Source organism: Lissotriton helveticus, chromosome 7 (assembly GCF_964261635.1).
Source record: "Lissotriton helveticus chromosome 7, aLisHel1.1, whole genome shotgun sequence".
NCBI lineage: Eukaryota > Metazoa > Chordata > Amphibia > Caudata > Salamandridae > Lissotriton > Lissotriton helveticus.
In genome coordinates this window covers 126051712-126067549 of record NC_136068.1, presented here as the reverse complement: position 1 = coordinate 126067549, position 15838 = coordinate 126051712, and the positions used below count along the sequence as shown (strand labels likewise).

General features: G+C 45.2%; 1 protein-coding gene across 1 annotated transcript in view; it reads right to left on the bottom strand.

Annotated features, from left to right (window-relative positions):
- Window positions 1-15838, bottom strand: part of ZBTB46 (zinc finger and BTB domain containing 46) — a 320438-nt gene that overhangs the window by 118121 nt on the left and 186479 nt on the right. The window contains exon 5 of the mRNA XM_078651680.1: window positions 13116-13412. Coding sequence (XP_078507806.1) covers window positions 13116-13412 — 297 coding nt within the window. The remainder of the gene's footprint in view (window positions 1-13115; window positions 13413-15838) is intronic.

Below are 15838 nucleotides of genomic sequence, written 5' to 3'. Positions count from 1 at the left end.
GAGAGATAATGCCTGATTTTCCCTAGAATGTGGATGATCCCCAAACAGGTCGATACAGTCCTGTTGACCTGTTGGCACATGCTAAGGATAGGATCGATCATGACCCCCAGGTTTTTAGCTGAGGATGTAGGATCGGGGCAGGTACCTAGTGAGTCCGGCCACCATTCAGCAGACCAGATATCTTCCCTTCCTCCAAACACCATCACCTCAGTCTTCTCCCCGTTCAGTTTCAATGAATTGTGAATCATCCATTGGCCGACTGCCTCCTTAAATACTAGTTGTCTAATGTAGCCTGCGAAGTACTAGTGCTTAACATGTGCCACACCTGCAAATAGGTTTCCTTCTTTAGTGATTTCACTGAGTGGCGATTGGCACATTTAAAAAAGGCATCAGTTTTAGGAACACACACAAAATCCCACCTCTCTCATGCATGTAGTGGTATATCTCAAGCGGAAGTCCATCAAAAAAAGGTCAATATGGCATCTTAAGTATTGAGAAACACTCTGGTATGATAACATTCAGCAAAACACAAGTCTTAAATGAAGCAACAGGGGCTCCTGAAGCACTCACTGGAAGAAGAACCCAACTGCACACGGACGGCATACAAAAAGCAGAGCTCTGAGTTAGATTGGACAACCTTACATTATGACATTTCTTTCTTTGCTTTCTTCATTTGACCAGAGACAATGGACTGCACTGAGAGAAACACGTAGGTTCGTACAAACAGGACTAAACAACAGCTGAAAATTCTTGAATGATTCATTGTTGCATTCAAAACAAACCAATTTTCTTTCCCATAGAAGCAGCACTTTTAATGTATAGCTACTGTCAGGTACAGAGTACCCCAGCTTCTTACATTTGAACGGATGAGTACATGCACTTACCAGCATAGGTGCAACACCTATAATGGAAGAGTACTACTACCGTTAAACAACTGCAAATGTACATTATTACACCTGCCCCCGAAAAAATTATTTGGAGTCTGTTTGATGTCCTGTTTGTTGACGGATGCACATGTAACCCACTACACAACATACAACCAGTAGTGGACCAACCTGCAGGGAAAGCATGATATTTCTACACAGTCTCGTCCCTCTGAACGAACAGGAGGGCTGGGGAAGTAGCAGTCCCAGGTCATGCCCCGATTGTCGTGAGTTCATCCGATTTTTCGGCCAACTAGTCTCTTGAAAGAAGCCAGCGCTAGAAAACTATTGCTGATCAGTGATGTGTACTCCTTATTGTGCACGTCCAGACTAAGCGTAAATGATAAGATAAAAAAGAACACTGTTCCATCTTCAAGTTAACGTTGGCTGGCCAGTAATCACTCACCTGGAGTGTGTACTTCACCTCAAAGGCACTGCCTTATAATAATGTGGAGGAGAGTGCATATTTCAAGAACTACAAGACGACAACACTGTGCATGCATTGTGCACTGTATACCACCTACCGGAAATAAAAACGAAATCGTCTTCTTTAAAAACACATCAAGCAGGAAAAAGAAAGTGCCAGACATCACCCTATCCCATTTATCCGCGAAGGGCAAATCAAATGCCTGCATACTGGTAGTCCGCAGGGTGTCACATGCGTTGCTTTGAATCTCTCCCTGGCAGTGTTGGCATTTCAGGCTTGGGCACGGTCAGTGCCCCGGTTTCCCAGTACCACTTGGCAGCCAGGACTGGCGACACTATCGAACTGCTCTGAACTGAAGCCCGGGAGGGCCTCGGAAGGTCGTAGTTTCAAGTGACATTTCTAAGAGTGGACGTTAAACAGCAACTGGCAACTGCCAATCACAACCGCAAACCGACTGAAGTAGGTATTATGCAAATGAGGACATCCCTGTCAGTCAGGCTTTAACGGGACCTTTCTGGGTTATTTGGAGTAGACATCTTGTGCTGTCATGCACAAGCAGCTGCAACCCAAATCACACAGCACAGCATAGGCATAGCATAGCAAAATATAGGATAGCAAACAGCATAAGCTGAAATGACACTTTATATATGCTTTGCAGTGCCCCCATGCACAAGCTGCGGAGCACTGGCATGGGAGCCTTTAAACAGTAACCCTCCTTGCGGGACTCACCTGCTGGAGAGGAAGGGCCTGTGCGTTAGAAACATCCAATCTGGGAGGTAAGGGGAGCCATCTATTCGCGAGACACATCCAAGGCTGGGGAGTTGTAGCCGGAGCGGCCGCACTGGCTGCTGCCTCACACTGCGTGAGCTGGGAGCTTTCGACTCTCACAGAGTTTCTCGCCAGGGACACTGAGCGTGATCGGATGAGGCAGCATTAAAATATAAAAAAAGACAAGCAGGGCTCACGGCAGGGTACAGGGACACTGAGCGTGATTGGAAGAGGCAGCATTGAAAAATAAAGACCAGCGTGGCTCACGGCAGGGTACGGGGCCAGGGACACTGCGCGTGATCGGACGAGGCATTATAAAAAAAAAAAAAAAAAGATAAGGGCGGCCCGCAAGTTAACAAGTACTCGTGCATGCAGAGCATTTGCCTTGCGGGAGCAAGCAGCAAGGCATGATAATTGCAAACAGATAGCACCGCTGCTCGCTCCCGCAAGGCAAACGCTCTGAATGCACGAGTACTCATTGGAAACAGTGCAAAACATGCTCAAGTTTCCAAGAAAGTACAGGGAGATTCCAGGAGGTCCCTCCTAAGCAGCGTTTGCGCGCTGCGTAGGCGAGACCTAAAAAGATGGAAAAACTAAGGACTGCTCTACCAGCCCAGGCACTTAAGAGCACTCATGTTCAGGTTGATGTGCACGTGATCAAACAAAATGCTGCTACTCACAGGGAAATGTCTGAAATGCCAATGGAAGAAATCTTCTAACATATTGCCCTAATCAGAATGCTGTCAAGGGGATAAATAGAATGAGAATGACAAATTGTGCCTGGGTGCTATCGTAATACAAATCCATATCTGGAGCACCCAGACCTCTCTGTTCAAAGGGAGTGTCATTATCTCGCATGCGATTTAAGGCTGTACACTTGACCAAGAGAGGGATACCAGGCAAGATCTGAGCTGTTGGTGGAAAAACAGCAGCAGGGATGGTGGCAGGTTAATTAACAGATCTAGACTTTTTAGGAGGATCGCCATCTTATCAATGGCCAGCCTCCCAGTCAGGGCTAGCAGAAGCTTCTGCCAGCTCTCCACAAGCTCGTACAGCCATGTCATTAAGCATCCATAATTAGCTTTTCACAGATCATCTAGGTCCCTGCTGAGCCAAATCCCTACATATCTCACAGTCTCTCTGGTCCACTGCAGCAGGAACTCCAAGACAAACTCCGTCACATCGGTCAATGGGAATATTATTGATTTAGTCCAATTTATAGTGATTCCCGATATATCACCAAACCTGGTGAAATCGGAGAGTGTCTAAATTATCTCACTAGTCTCCCGCATAAAACGTGACATCATCTGCATACATGGATACAAGAAGTCTACGAGGCGTGAACGCCAAGCCCCGATGGGAGTGGTGCTGACGCACCAGAGCCGCAAGTGGCTCCATGGATATGGCAAATAATATGGCCAAAAGAGGGCACCTTTGCCGGGTACCTCTTGATACTGGAAATGGACGAGTGATTGTCCCATTGATCCTTCAGTAGGCTAAGGCTAGGAACACAGGAGACAAATTAATGTTATGACCTTGGGGCTCACTACAAGACGTTCAAACAGGGCAAAGAGATTCGGCCATTCGAGTGAATCTGTTATATGTTCGGTTTGTGTGCAATACTGTGCTGTATTTGTCATCGTACAGGAAGGAATTGGCATCTTCCTGGTTCAAGACTACATTTCCCATGAAGCCTAGCACTGGCTGTGTGCGACGACGGCCCATAAAGATCGTCACAACAGGAAACGCTGTCGGATTTTCCACAGCGTCCCTGATGCAGGCAGTACTGTCCTGTTGTTTCGAGCAGCATTTTCGGCCGCTTCCTGGGTCTGCCCTCAGTTGGTGGGCTCCTGGCTAGGAGTCCGTGCGGAGGATGGCTGTTGAGAAACTTCGAGCGGCATTTTCGTCCGCTTCCTGGGTCTGCCCTCCGTTGGTGGGCTCCTGGAGATAAGTACGTGCGGAGGACGGCTGTTGATTAACTCCGATCGGCATTGTCGGACAATTATGATATTGCCCCCCTGTTGGTGAGTGCCCTGCATTGCGCTCGTGCGGGGGACGGTTTATCCTCGGGCAACATTTTCATTCCTTGTTCGGCATCATTGTCGAGATTACTTCCTGTTTCCCTTCGGAGAGTGCCCCGCGCGGCACTCGTGCAGAGGCAGACAAGGGGATCAAACTCTAGGTAACACTGATTCTTTTTTTGCTACTCTGTGCATTACTAGTGATATCCGTGGGTGTTTCTAACCCGGAGAACTCGTACCAAAGCCCGTGTAAACTTTGTCTTATCACCGGTCTCAACCCATGGAGCATCAGTAATTCCTCTTACCCTGTACTGTTTGCTGGTGCATTGGCGCTATGATTATTAATAGTGTCCTGTAGGATTCAACAGGTTACAGACAGAGGGTAGGTTATGCATGTTCTCTGCTTCTTTGGGGAGTGTGGGAGTACTAGAATATGTAGCACAATACTTATGGTGTGCCTTTGGTTGTGTTTCTGTTTCCTCTCTACAGTCAGAGCTCACACTGGATTATATCATTGATCGCAACAGGTCTCTCGCACAGTAGTCTGCCCTTTTTTGTTACAGGCATTGAACTAGTAATTGAGTAACCATTGTGTGTATTGAACTGGTGGATTACCTGGTTTATTATTGGTTATTCTTTGTTGTTTCAGGTCTCCTTCCTTGCTGTCCCCTTCCCTTCCTTCCCTCACTTGATCCTGCCACTGACCTGTGCCATCACGGCTAGTAGGCTTGGTTAGATCAAGAGGTGGACCAATTCTGGCATCAAACCGATCCAGAGGACTGGCAAAGTAACAGAATCAAATGCCTTAGTAGCGTCCAATAAAACCACAGCCACTCTAGGGTCAGGATCAATAGCATGGACTTGGGCAAAGAAGGTACGCAGACTGTAGGTTGTTGGTCTCCCGCAAACAAGGCCAGGCCTATCTGGGAGCACAATAAGCAGCAAAATCAGGAGTAGCCGTGAGGATTTTATTATCCATGTTGTTAGCAGCACTGAGGGTTCTTGTCGGGTTTAAGTATTGTCACAATCAGCACCTCCAGCACAGGGAAGGGGGAAGAATTCCAGCAGTGAAAGACTCCTCATACATGGCGAGGGTATGTGGGGCCAGAGTATGGGCATACTCTTTATAGAAGTCAGTGGTGAGAACATCCAGGCCAGGGGCCTTGTCTAAAGGCACAACATTGATGAGCAGGACAACCTCTTCCAATGAAAAGGGCTCGTCTAAGAATCGCATTAGGTCCTCCTCAAGCTACAGCAGCTGCACAGAGTCTTAATAAGAGGTGAAGTCTGGAGCAGGTGTGGTCTGCGTGGTCGTGTAAAAGGTGGAAAAAAAGGTGGTCATCTATCTTTGTATGGCCTCAACACCAACATGCTCGTTAGATTGGTCATCCTGTAGCTCCACTATATAATAGTCTGCCCAGGGCTTGTGCAGCAAATTGGTCAATGTCTTACCAGCTCTATGAACCTCACCATATCACAGAGCAGGGGACTCTTTTCCCAGATAATGGGTTTCCCTATGCGCTGCTTCCATGTATTCAGCGAGCTTGTCACGGATACACACAAACAAGGATACACTACAATCTGCAAAATACTGGAGATCTAACACACAGACCTCTTCTAGACACACAACCATATTGCACAGGTCACGCAGCACCCAGGCCTGTTTCTCTACACAAATTCTCCTTATCACAACTTTGAAGGCCATCCACAGGGAAGACTGTGACTAGACTGACAGCTCATTATGCCCAAAGTATTCCACAATAACTGATCAGACTTACAATATAAATACCTGGTCCAGCAAAGCCCCAGCCGGGAGATGCCATGCACCACAATTCAGTGCACCAAACCGGTGCAAGGTCAGCAATGTCCGCGGAAAGTGTGACACACTAGAAGTCTACATATAAATATTGTGCGTTGCTAGCCAGTAGTCAATTCATGACCATGTGGTGTCTGGAGCGGCTATATATATGTGCCCTCAATGCTGTCCATGTGTTGGTAACACCAAAGATCAGTGCAGCCATTGTCAATCATTAGTAGATGAGACTGTGCAGCTGCTTCTGGGTGCGGGTATCAGGAGTCACTAGATCCATCAGTTTCGGGTCTAAAGACCAAGTTAAAATACCCCCCGTAGTGTACTTCCTATATTCCTAATAGGCTCTGCGCATTGGAATAATATATCCTAGAGATTTGACGTAGGACTTAGGTCAGTAGGTCTCTATCAAATATACTAAAATTAATTGTGAGTGCCAGCCAGCTCAGAGATCACTAGAAACTTTCTCGAATTCACAAGACGGGATTAGTTTCTGACAACCACATAAACATGACAACTTTGTTTCCCTAGGACTGGAAAATATCTTCAGAGTCGTAGAAACAATAGAATAGTATTTCACTCAGTCAATCGTGCATGCTTCGTTTCTACAAAGTTGCAGAGAAATAGTGAGACAGGCGTTTTCAATAAAAGGCTTATTGAACAGTCTTCTTTCTCATGCAAGAGAGGTGAACTGCTACAATCGTTAGGCAGAATGTAATATATAATGCGTACAGCGAGAATAGTATTATGAAATAATACTGTAAGATCATTGTATGGTTTCTAAGCCATATAAGAATACATACATAAATAACATAGGCTAAAGTACTCAACTGGTGCTCCTAAAATACGCCTACCCCAATGTACCCAACCTAGGTCTAGTATGAGGGAAAAAGTATTGTAAGTATTGTTTAGCATAAGTTTTAGTTCTGCCAAGAATTGCCAAAGGTTTCTCTGGGTTCTAATCAGCTCCATGCCTTAGAATTAAGGAGGTCTGGTATCTCGGTCTCAATTTCCCAACACCCCGCAAGGGGAGTCAGAAACACTGGAGCTGGATTTCTCAGCAGAGGAGGGCAGCTTCCTGATCAGTGCGTCAGCTGGAGAGTCGGCTTCCTTCGGCACTTGCTGCAGCGAGCTGCGTCGGGCAAGTAGGTCTTCGAACTGCTCCGAACCACTGTGTTTTGCCATAGCACATGAAGGTATATTTATGCCTTGAAGGTGTTTAGGAATGCCATGTTTGATGTAAAGTCGGGCATATGAACGTCATGAATGAACCCCTAAGGAATAGATGTTCATTGTAAAACTAACTGAGTTCTTGAAGAAATCAATATTCAAGCAAGGGGAAGTCCCTAACGGCTTAAGCTGGTTTTCCATGAAATCGTGGTGACATTTGGTGAACGGATGGAAGTAGCCATGCCTGTATTTGGGTAGCATGGGCTATGCCTAAATAAGGGCAATGTGGAGGCAATGTAAGGGCATGAATCGGGGAAATCCATACGGAATCTAAAACGCCATACAACACCCCTTAACCCTCCAAAGAGCCCCAGGTCCTATTGCACCTGCATATCTCCAAACCTCCGCAAAGAAATAGGATTCATCTACCTTTGGCCCATTCACGGAGAGGAGTCGGAGCATGTGGCCCTGCAGTGTGCCAGAGATCAAGACATATTTACCTTGCTGGTCACATAAGACTCGGCATGTGCGCTGTGTGCCATTGCAAACCCTTACAAATTAGTATAGCCACCAGGCGGGCATAATTGGAATAATACGCTACATGACGTTCAGCTATCCACCCCGCTCGCAGGTGCGCCCGAGTGCTCTCCGTGAGATGAAGTTCCTGCGGTATTCAAATATCTACATTGTATCCCTGCAGGTACGCAACAGGTTGCGCCTTCCACCCATCATTGAGGCCCCTTATATTCCAGGTCACGCAATTAATCAACTGCTTTGGAATCAATATGTTGGTGTGAGAGCTCCTGTTGTTCATACATACAGCGTGAGGGCTTACAACATTACGTTGAGTAGCAAAAAAGGGGAACAACAAAAGAACATTTTGCAATCCGGAGGCAACAGCAACAAAACCTCAACATTCTGCCCACCTTCCACTTTAATACGCCCCCCACCACAATCGGGCCAAATACCACCAACCCACCATCCATGTGACACTCAACAAGCAACCAGTGTAAACAGCCAGGGATTCATACAGAGGGGGCGAACCTGAGGTCCAGGACTCGCCCAGCCAGAAAAGAGCTGGGTGGGCCATCAGGTGCAGCCTTTGTGTCAGTCATTGTGGCCAACCCTACTGAGTTAGGACGATTCTGTGGCTAGTTGCACCAGGAGGTGTCTTAAAATGGACACTGACGTCTAACGGTTAAGCAGCCTCTCAACAGTCATCACTCAATGGATTCACATCACCGGGTCAAGTTACATCCACCAACAGTTCAACTCAAGAACAACTGAATAGTCTGTGGCTCAGTGAGGAATCCACGGAGGACAGGTCTTCAACTGCCCTGCAGCACTTTCACAAGCAGCATTCGCAGTAGGTGCACCCCTCTTAGTCAATTTTACTCAGGTGTCGCAGTTCAGCATCCCGTGCCTCTGACAGTGACTGCCACCGCAAGTACTAGAATATTATTCGCAAATTTGCCAGCTCCTTTTGGATCTGAAAAGTAGTGAGTTTTTTCTGAGTAGTGTGTATGCGTAGCTTGGCCGGATAAATCAAAGAGTACTTGGCATCTGCAAGCTGTAGTGGGTGCGTGATTGATATAACATCCCTCTTAGCAGCCTGCACATCAAATGTGAACTCCAGGAAGATGAAGATCTCATTGCCTTGATAAAAAAGTGTCCGCTAGGCTCTTGTCAGTTGCAAGGCTTCATCGCTATAGTTCAACAGCCCGACTATTATCGGGTGGGCCAAATCAACCGGAGGAGAACATTGGCCAAGTGATTTGTGGGCCCTTTCAACTGCTTCCAGGTCTTCGTTCTTGTTACAGATGACCTCTAGAACTATTTCCATCCAAAGCAGTTTCTCACCAACCACGGCTAGCTCATGTTCCACATCCGATGTACAACACTCAAGTTAGTCTATGTGTTTGTTGTGCTCCTCAACTTTTTCTTTGAGGAGATCAAACCTGTCCTTCAATAGTTCAATTCTAGTATCAACACCGGTCAGACTGTGCTTAAGGTCCAAGAACTTAGTATCGAAGTCCAGCTCTGAAGTTAAAGCCTCTCCCTTGCCCTAACTGGTGGTAGTCAGGAGGCGAATCAGTCGTTTGAGTCTTCCTTCGATTCTCAAAGGAAAACTTGGACTGTCTTGTATCAGTTTTACCTTTCATGTAACAGGTGTTGACCAGCGAACCACTAAGTCAATAGGTGGGCACGCACAGCCGAGAGGTCTTCAGCTTGTCATCAACACTATCTTCCTGCCTAACTCCCAAGGAAATGTGTGTTGGTTATAAACACCAACAGCATACCAAAAGATTACCAACTACTGCTCCCATCAACAACCCTCAACCCAGGAAGCAACATAAATCAACGAAAAGCAGTTTCTAATCGTTGTTTTACCTCTAGTTAAATAAACTACCAAGAAATTACATAGGAGGCAATATAATACATGCACTTGGCATTTGAATGTGATCTGTATGGCATGCTGCTTCTAAGTGCATGCTGTCAATTACATAACTGCTAAATAAAAACAAAACCTTCAAACGTCGTCGCTTTACAGACATTGCCCCAATAAAGTCATTTCTCAAACAAAAGAAATGCATGGTATTTGTTGTAACATGCTGCAGTAAAACACAATTTCTTTAAAATAATAATAATGCATGCTCATACATAAATAAAACAAACCAATGTTTACTGTACATGGTAGAACTGGATCAGTAAATCAGTGTTCATGCACTATCGTCCAAAGCAGCTACAAAAATCTAAATGTGTCTGAACTTACAACTGTTCAAACATCCACAAGTTGGAATCTCCCAGCAAATCAACAGCAAAAAAGAAGAATAGCAACAGTGCAGTGAGCCCACACACCAATCCCACAGCAGCAAAAGGTGAGGATATACCACTGTGCCAGCAAAGTGGTAACTATACCAGCAGTACACTGTAGTTAGCACGCAAAAGAGTGGTGATGTAGTGAATGAGTGACAATAACATCAAAATTAACATGTCTTAACAAGGACCTCGAACAGCCTGGCAGCTGGTTTACTGACCCCATGAACTCTGCCGACCAGGTTGCCTGAACCTCCAACCAAGACTGCCCTGCTCCAGGAAAGTCTCCAAATTAACCACATAATACTAAATCAGTCTAAAGACCAAATTCTCTACAAAGGAAAGAAGCTGAGTAAAAGCAAGTTCTCAATAGCACTCTGGAGCGACCAATGTACCAGGGGCTTGCTCATGCATGAGCCTGTGGCATATGCGGACTGTTTTAATTTTCATTTTTGTTATGGCTAGTAACCAAGCAGTAGTCAAATCTGCTAAAGTCAACCAGATGTTGGTCAACAGATCCCAGGGAAAAGCGGGCTTAACCAAGAGCTAACAGTGGATCTGTAGGAACAGGACTAACCATTCATGACCCTAAAAACCGCAGTTAAACCCAGTTACACACAGCCCTTGCTTTTACTTACTCTGCTCTAAGATGCAATGCAACAGCAACCTACGAGCAGTGAAACGCTCTTTTCATCCTGGAATAGAGTGCACATAAGTTCAGCAACTTCTAGTTATTTTAACATTTCTCGGGTGATTTTCCTTAAAATGTGCCAACAACCCGAACCTCATAAAAGTGCACCAGCAGACCGAGGGAGAAAGCGTCCAGCAATTTTCACAAAGACCCCACTGAACCCAAAACAGACTGAAGTCCACGTTTATGATCATCCGAGGTCAACAGTAAATGTACATGCATTCAAAGGGGAAAATTACAGATTATGTACGCGAACCACACATGTTCAATAAGGACGATCATTAATTGTGATGCAAGGCAGTTTATAATTAACATAGCAATTGAGAATGTACTTGTCTGCATGGACGAACACCAAAAGACATTCAGAATGTGTGCATTTAGTGACGCTTCCATAAAACGCATGCAGAACTGAGACATGGCATAGGAGCCTAGAATAATCCAACAAATGCAGAATGACCATACCTCGGTAGGGAAATGCATTAACGATGTACCCATTAACTATAAAACCTGTTGCAACAGCAGTTCTTTTAGAAAAACAGCATATCATTTTAAATTTCTAGTAGGGGACACAAATGTTTTTAAATCGTTGGCTGGGTACTGCCCAATGAAAACAAAGTGCTGCCCTCGGGGTTACTGACAACCAGCCAAAGGGAGGTTACAGCCACTAGGCAGGCAAGGCGACAGCTTCTACTTGACAGATTATTAAATAAGAAACTTGATGACTAAAGAAGCAGATAAATATACATTTCATGCCTGGTATTCACGTTTTGTGCCTGATGGGCTAAAGACTGTAAGGAAGATTGATTACTTGGACCAGAAACGCCTGCCTATGCAGAACCCTTCCTCTCTGCCTTTAAGTCCCTCATTCACATGGTGGTAACCTTCACCAGTTTTCAGAGATGAAAGAGTGGCAGATGGATAATACTAGGAATAAGGCAGCCTGTCAACTGAGAGTATCTGGAGTCACCATTATGGAAACTTTGACTCACTTTAGGGCCCTAGCTCTCTTCTATTTCCAAGTAGAGGCAAATTACTTAGCAAGATCTGAAACACTGAGAAAAATGCCAGCACAGGCTGCCAATCATTTAAGCAAAGACATGTATTGACTCCTCTTGGCCAAACTGTGCAAACCCTCAAAGAGCAGCAGAGTTTTCGCTTGGACCCTGGCAACATGTGCATGGATATTTAAGTAGTCACAGACAGTGAGAAAACTGGCAAATGTGGTTTTGAAGGCAGCCTTACATACATATTTACATACCACCCTAAGAGTAAACAAAAGTAATTCTCAAGACTGCAGATTGATTATTCTGACCAGACAGAAACCAAGGGCATACTTGAGTGGATGCACAACATTTACAGCAAAGAGGGGAGAGGGCATGCAAGGCGACGGACTTAAATCTCCTAGATCAGATTAACACGCTTGGAATGAAAGATGGGTATGTAGCACAACTTTGATCCAAAAGATCCAACAGAAGGCTATATGGTTCAGAAGCACTTAATGCTTGCCGCTCACTTGTGCACCTCACAATAGTAAAGGCTTTCAAAAGGTTCTACCCAAGAGTACTTTTACGTCACAGTGAGCCACCAATTCGTATTCTTGAGCATCTGCCAAAAGGACAATAATAAATTGCTTTTACATATACTTAACATACCAGTTTTGAGGTTTCAATAAACTTTAAATTATAGGTGTCACTATTACCCAATGTAATAGTAAAACATTTTTGATCGTACAGATGGAATCATGGATTGATCATGCCAGGATTTGAAGGTGCGACGTGCAGATCACAGATGCCAGCAGCAAATGCATACTTCACCGAGGCATCTTGCTGACATATTGGAGTAGAATGTGCAAAAATGCCAAGAAAGCACACTTTAAGCAGAGACAACCATACTGCTCACAATATGATTAGCAAGGACTATATAACGCCTACTATATGCCACTATATGAGAGGGTCTAATGCCTAGAACTCTCATCTCCGACTATACTTGTGTCGCTGTTGTCTGCACCTCCATCTCCCTTCCAACTTACTTCTATCACTTAGTTTCCTTCTAATAGCTCTCGCACTACAGTGTCTGCCTGACAACTCATCCCCTTTTCTAGATCTCACCTACAAGGGAGCACAAGCGCAGTCTGTTGAGAGCCATATTTCCTAAGCTTACAGTGGCACTCAGAGCCAGCACCCATTGTTTACCATTGGTTGGCTCAATTTTCATAAGCAAAAACCCTGCAAAAATTAAATTTGTGAAAAGCCTAGCTTTCATTCCAGTGTGACCTTGGATTTTGACTCCTACAAACAACTGTAGAAAACAATTTACAAGATTGTGGATTTCATATTTTTACAAATCTAATACTGTTATTTGATTATACCATCCAAGAAATGAATAAAAGAACAACAGAATGGAACACCGTTATATCTCTGCACTCAACAATGTGGTCATTAATGTCAACATACAAAAAAACTCTTGTAAGTAGGGCATGTGGACTTACGAGAGAGGGAGTGTGTTCCTTTGGGTAGGTACTCGAAAAGCATGGAGCTGTCATCGGCCAGCATTTCCGCTTTTAGAGACAACAGGCTGTTTTTGCTCATGAGTGCCGCCCGCAGGTTGGCAGCAGACATTGCGTGAGGCCGAATATCTTCCTTATCCAGGCCTAGCGTTTGCGTCAGGTAGGTCGGCGGCTCCCCTCCCACAAGCACCTCTTCTGCCGTGGAGTACACATCAGCCCGCTCCTCTCGGCTGTCTGAGCTGCCAGGCTCGATGACCGTTACATCATCATTGTCATTACCTACAGGAAAGGAGCAGAAAGGAAGGTCAGGCAGCAGAAATCTCAACATGTGCAAAAAAGAGCAGGCTAAGGAAGGCGACAATTAACTTTCTGGCCTCTGGCGGCACACAGATGAGCTAAACAAATGACTGGGAAAAATCCTAGTCCAACCACAAAAAGCTGTCCACCACTTCAACTGCCAAGGCTAAACAGTCAACCCTAGAGACAAATCTTTCACAATAGGAATGCAAACCTTTCACAGTGGAGAGGGTGGCAGCCAGGAAAGCTGCCAAGTGGCCTGATATCTAGTGTGGCACCTTCAGTCGCGCCTACCATTTTTAAATTTGAGATTTGAATTTTCGTTTTTAACATTAAAAGGTACAGTCTTAAACATTCCATAATGAGAGGATATGCAACTCACTAATAAATGAGTTCTGTTTGAAGATGTTTTAGTTAGTTCAAAGGTGAATCTCTGACCACACACCAACTACAGCTCTTGCATTCAATTGACTATTAATGCATCCAACAGCACTTCCAAACTATTTATCACACTCGTACAGCTGTTTAGTCAAGCATAAGTCAATTGACAGCAAAGGCTAGAGTATGGGGTGTTTCAGTGGTCATTTACAATAAACCCTGCTTGGTGGCAAAGCCGATGTACACTGGATTTGTTGTGCATGCTTGCACTGATCTGGGATTTCCAAATTACTGTAGACCCCCATCTGATGAGATATCCCAAGGGTAAAAAAAGACACCATCTTAATCTAATTCTCTAAAGCAGTGCCAAGGTTTTGAATTGCCTCACTTCCAGACACGTTACAACATTTATAATTATTTTTCCCAAAATAGTCTAAAAGGGTTTTTTTTATTTCAACAATTACTTTAGTAATTTGTTTGTGAGTTGATTCTAATCGTGTATCACAATATACCAGACTGAATATCCATATAGGACATTTTGAGAATGTGGAGTCTGGAATCTTAAAAATTAACAGATTCATATTATTCTTATTCGTTTAAGTTGATAGATTTTATTGTAGTACAGAACTTCATATATCATTTTTGACAAGAGCTGATCTCCATTTAATTTTTTTAATATGATGCATTAAAACAAAATGAAGGATACATTGAAAGTTATCCTCCGAACAATCTGACCACAGCTCAGTTTATTCACTGTATGCATAATAATTTGGCATCTTCCCCTTGGTCACCCAAGCAGTTGACTGTGGTCTATCATGGCATTACTGTCTTACTCACAATCACAAATGCTAAATATGGTGTGCTTCTGCCTTGCCTCACCCATAGAAGGCGAAAAGGGGTATGAAAAAAGTGAAACTGTATGCAGTAGGGTGGTGAAGATTGAGCTTTGCACAAGGGATCAACCATTAACACAAGCATCATAAAATATCCCATAGCATACAAGTGCTGAACCCTTAACAAAAGAACAAAGCATGAGTTTACTGAAGCATGGGGTGAGTTGTAGAAACAGGGCTACAAAGAGCGATCAATTTAATCTAGGACCAGCACCCAATATCCTCAATAGAACAAATCTAAGTACTCATAAAAATGGCCGACAGGAGAGAGCCGATGGGATAAGCTCCAGGGAAGAGGGATCACAAGAGTGTAAATCCCGACCCAGAGCGACCCCCCCGGACCCCTCCTCAGACGAGCCCCGTAAGTGACCTGCACTGGTGACAGCGGGAAGAAACTGACCCGGGAGTCGGGACGAGGGAGCCTCCAGAACCCACACCGAGAATTCAGACTGCCTCAGGAGAGCTGACCGGCGGGCTCCGATGAATCCGGAGCGCCCCTCCCTCCCTCCCTCCCCGCAACCCCTGAGAAAGGTAGAAGAGCAATCGACGAGCAATCGACGAGCAATCGACGAAACGGACGAACCCCCAGTGCACCGCACCCCCCCCCCGGCTCATATGGTGGTGATCCGCACGGAGAGGAAACTTCAACAGGAGTCCCCACAAACAGGGTGAGGACGAATCGACCAAGCAGGCTATCAGCTCACACCGGAGCACAAATCCCTCCCTACACATAGCCCTTGTACAAGATTGGCATTACCACCCGTCTCTCACCTAAAGCAGGAGAAGCCCTGTTCTGACCCGGAAACTCGGCGGGAGTTAAGGAACTGCTAAGGACGGATCCAATCCAGCAGAGAGACATTCCTTCTATACGAGGAGACCGCTCCTGTTAAATTGTGTTTTTGCCGAAAGTTGCTCCCGACCTCCGTCTCGCTCAAACAAACCCGGGACGCCTGTCCTCAAGATGGCCGCCATCCATCAACAGCACCGGCTAATTCGGCGCTCTATAGGGCTATAAACTACTAATTTCCTCTATTAACTCGCCGACATGCACACGATCCCACTAGGGTTCTTAACTAGTTGACATGACCAAGAAAGCCTCCGGGGAGGTAAAACACCCTCTCCATTATCGATCTAGGG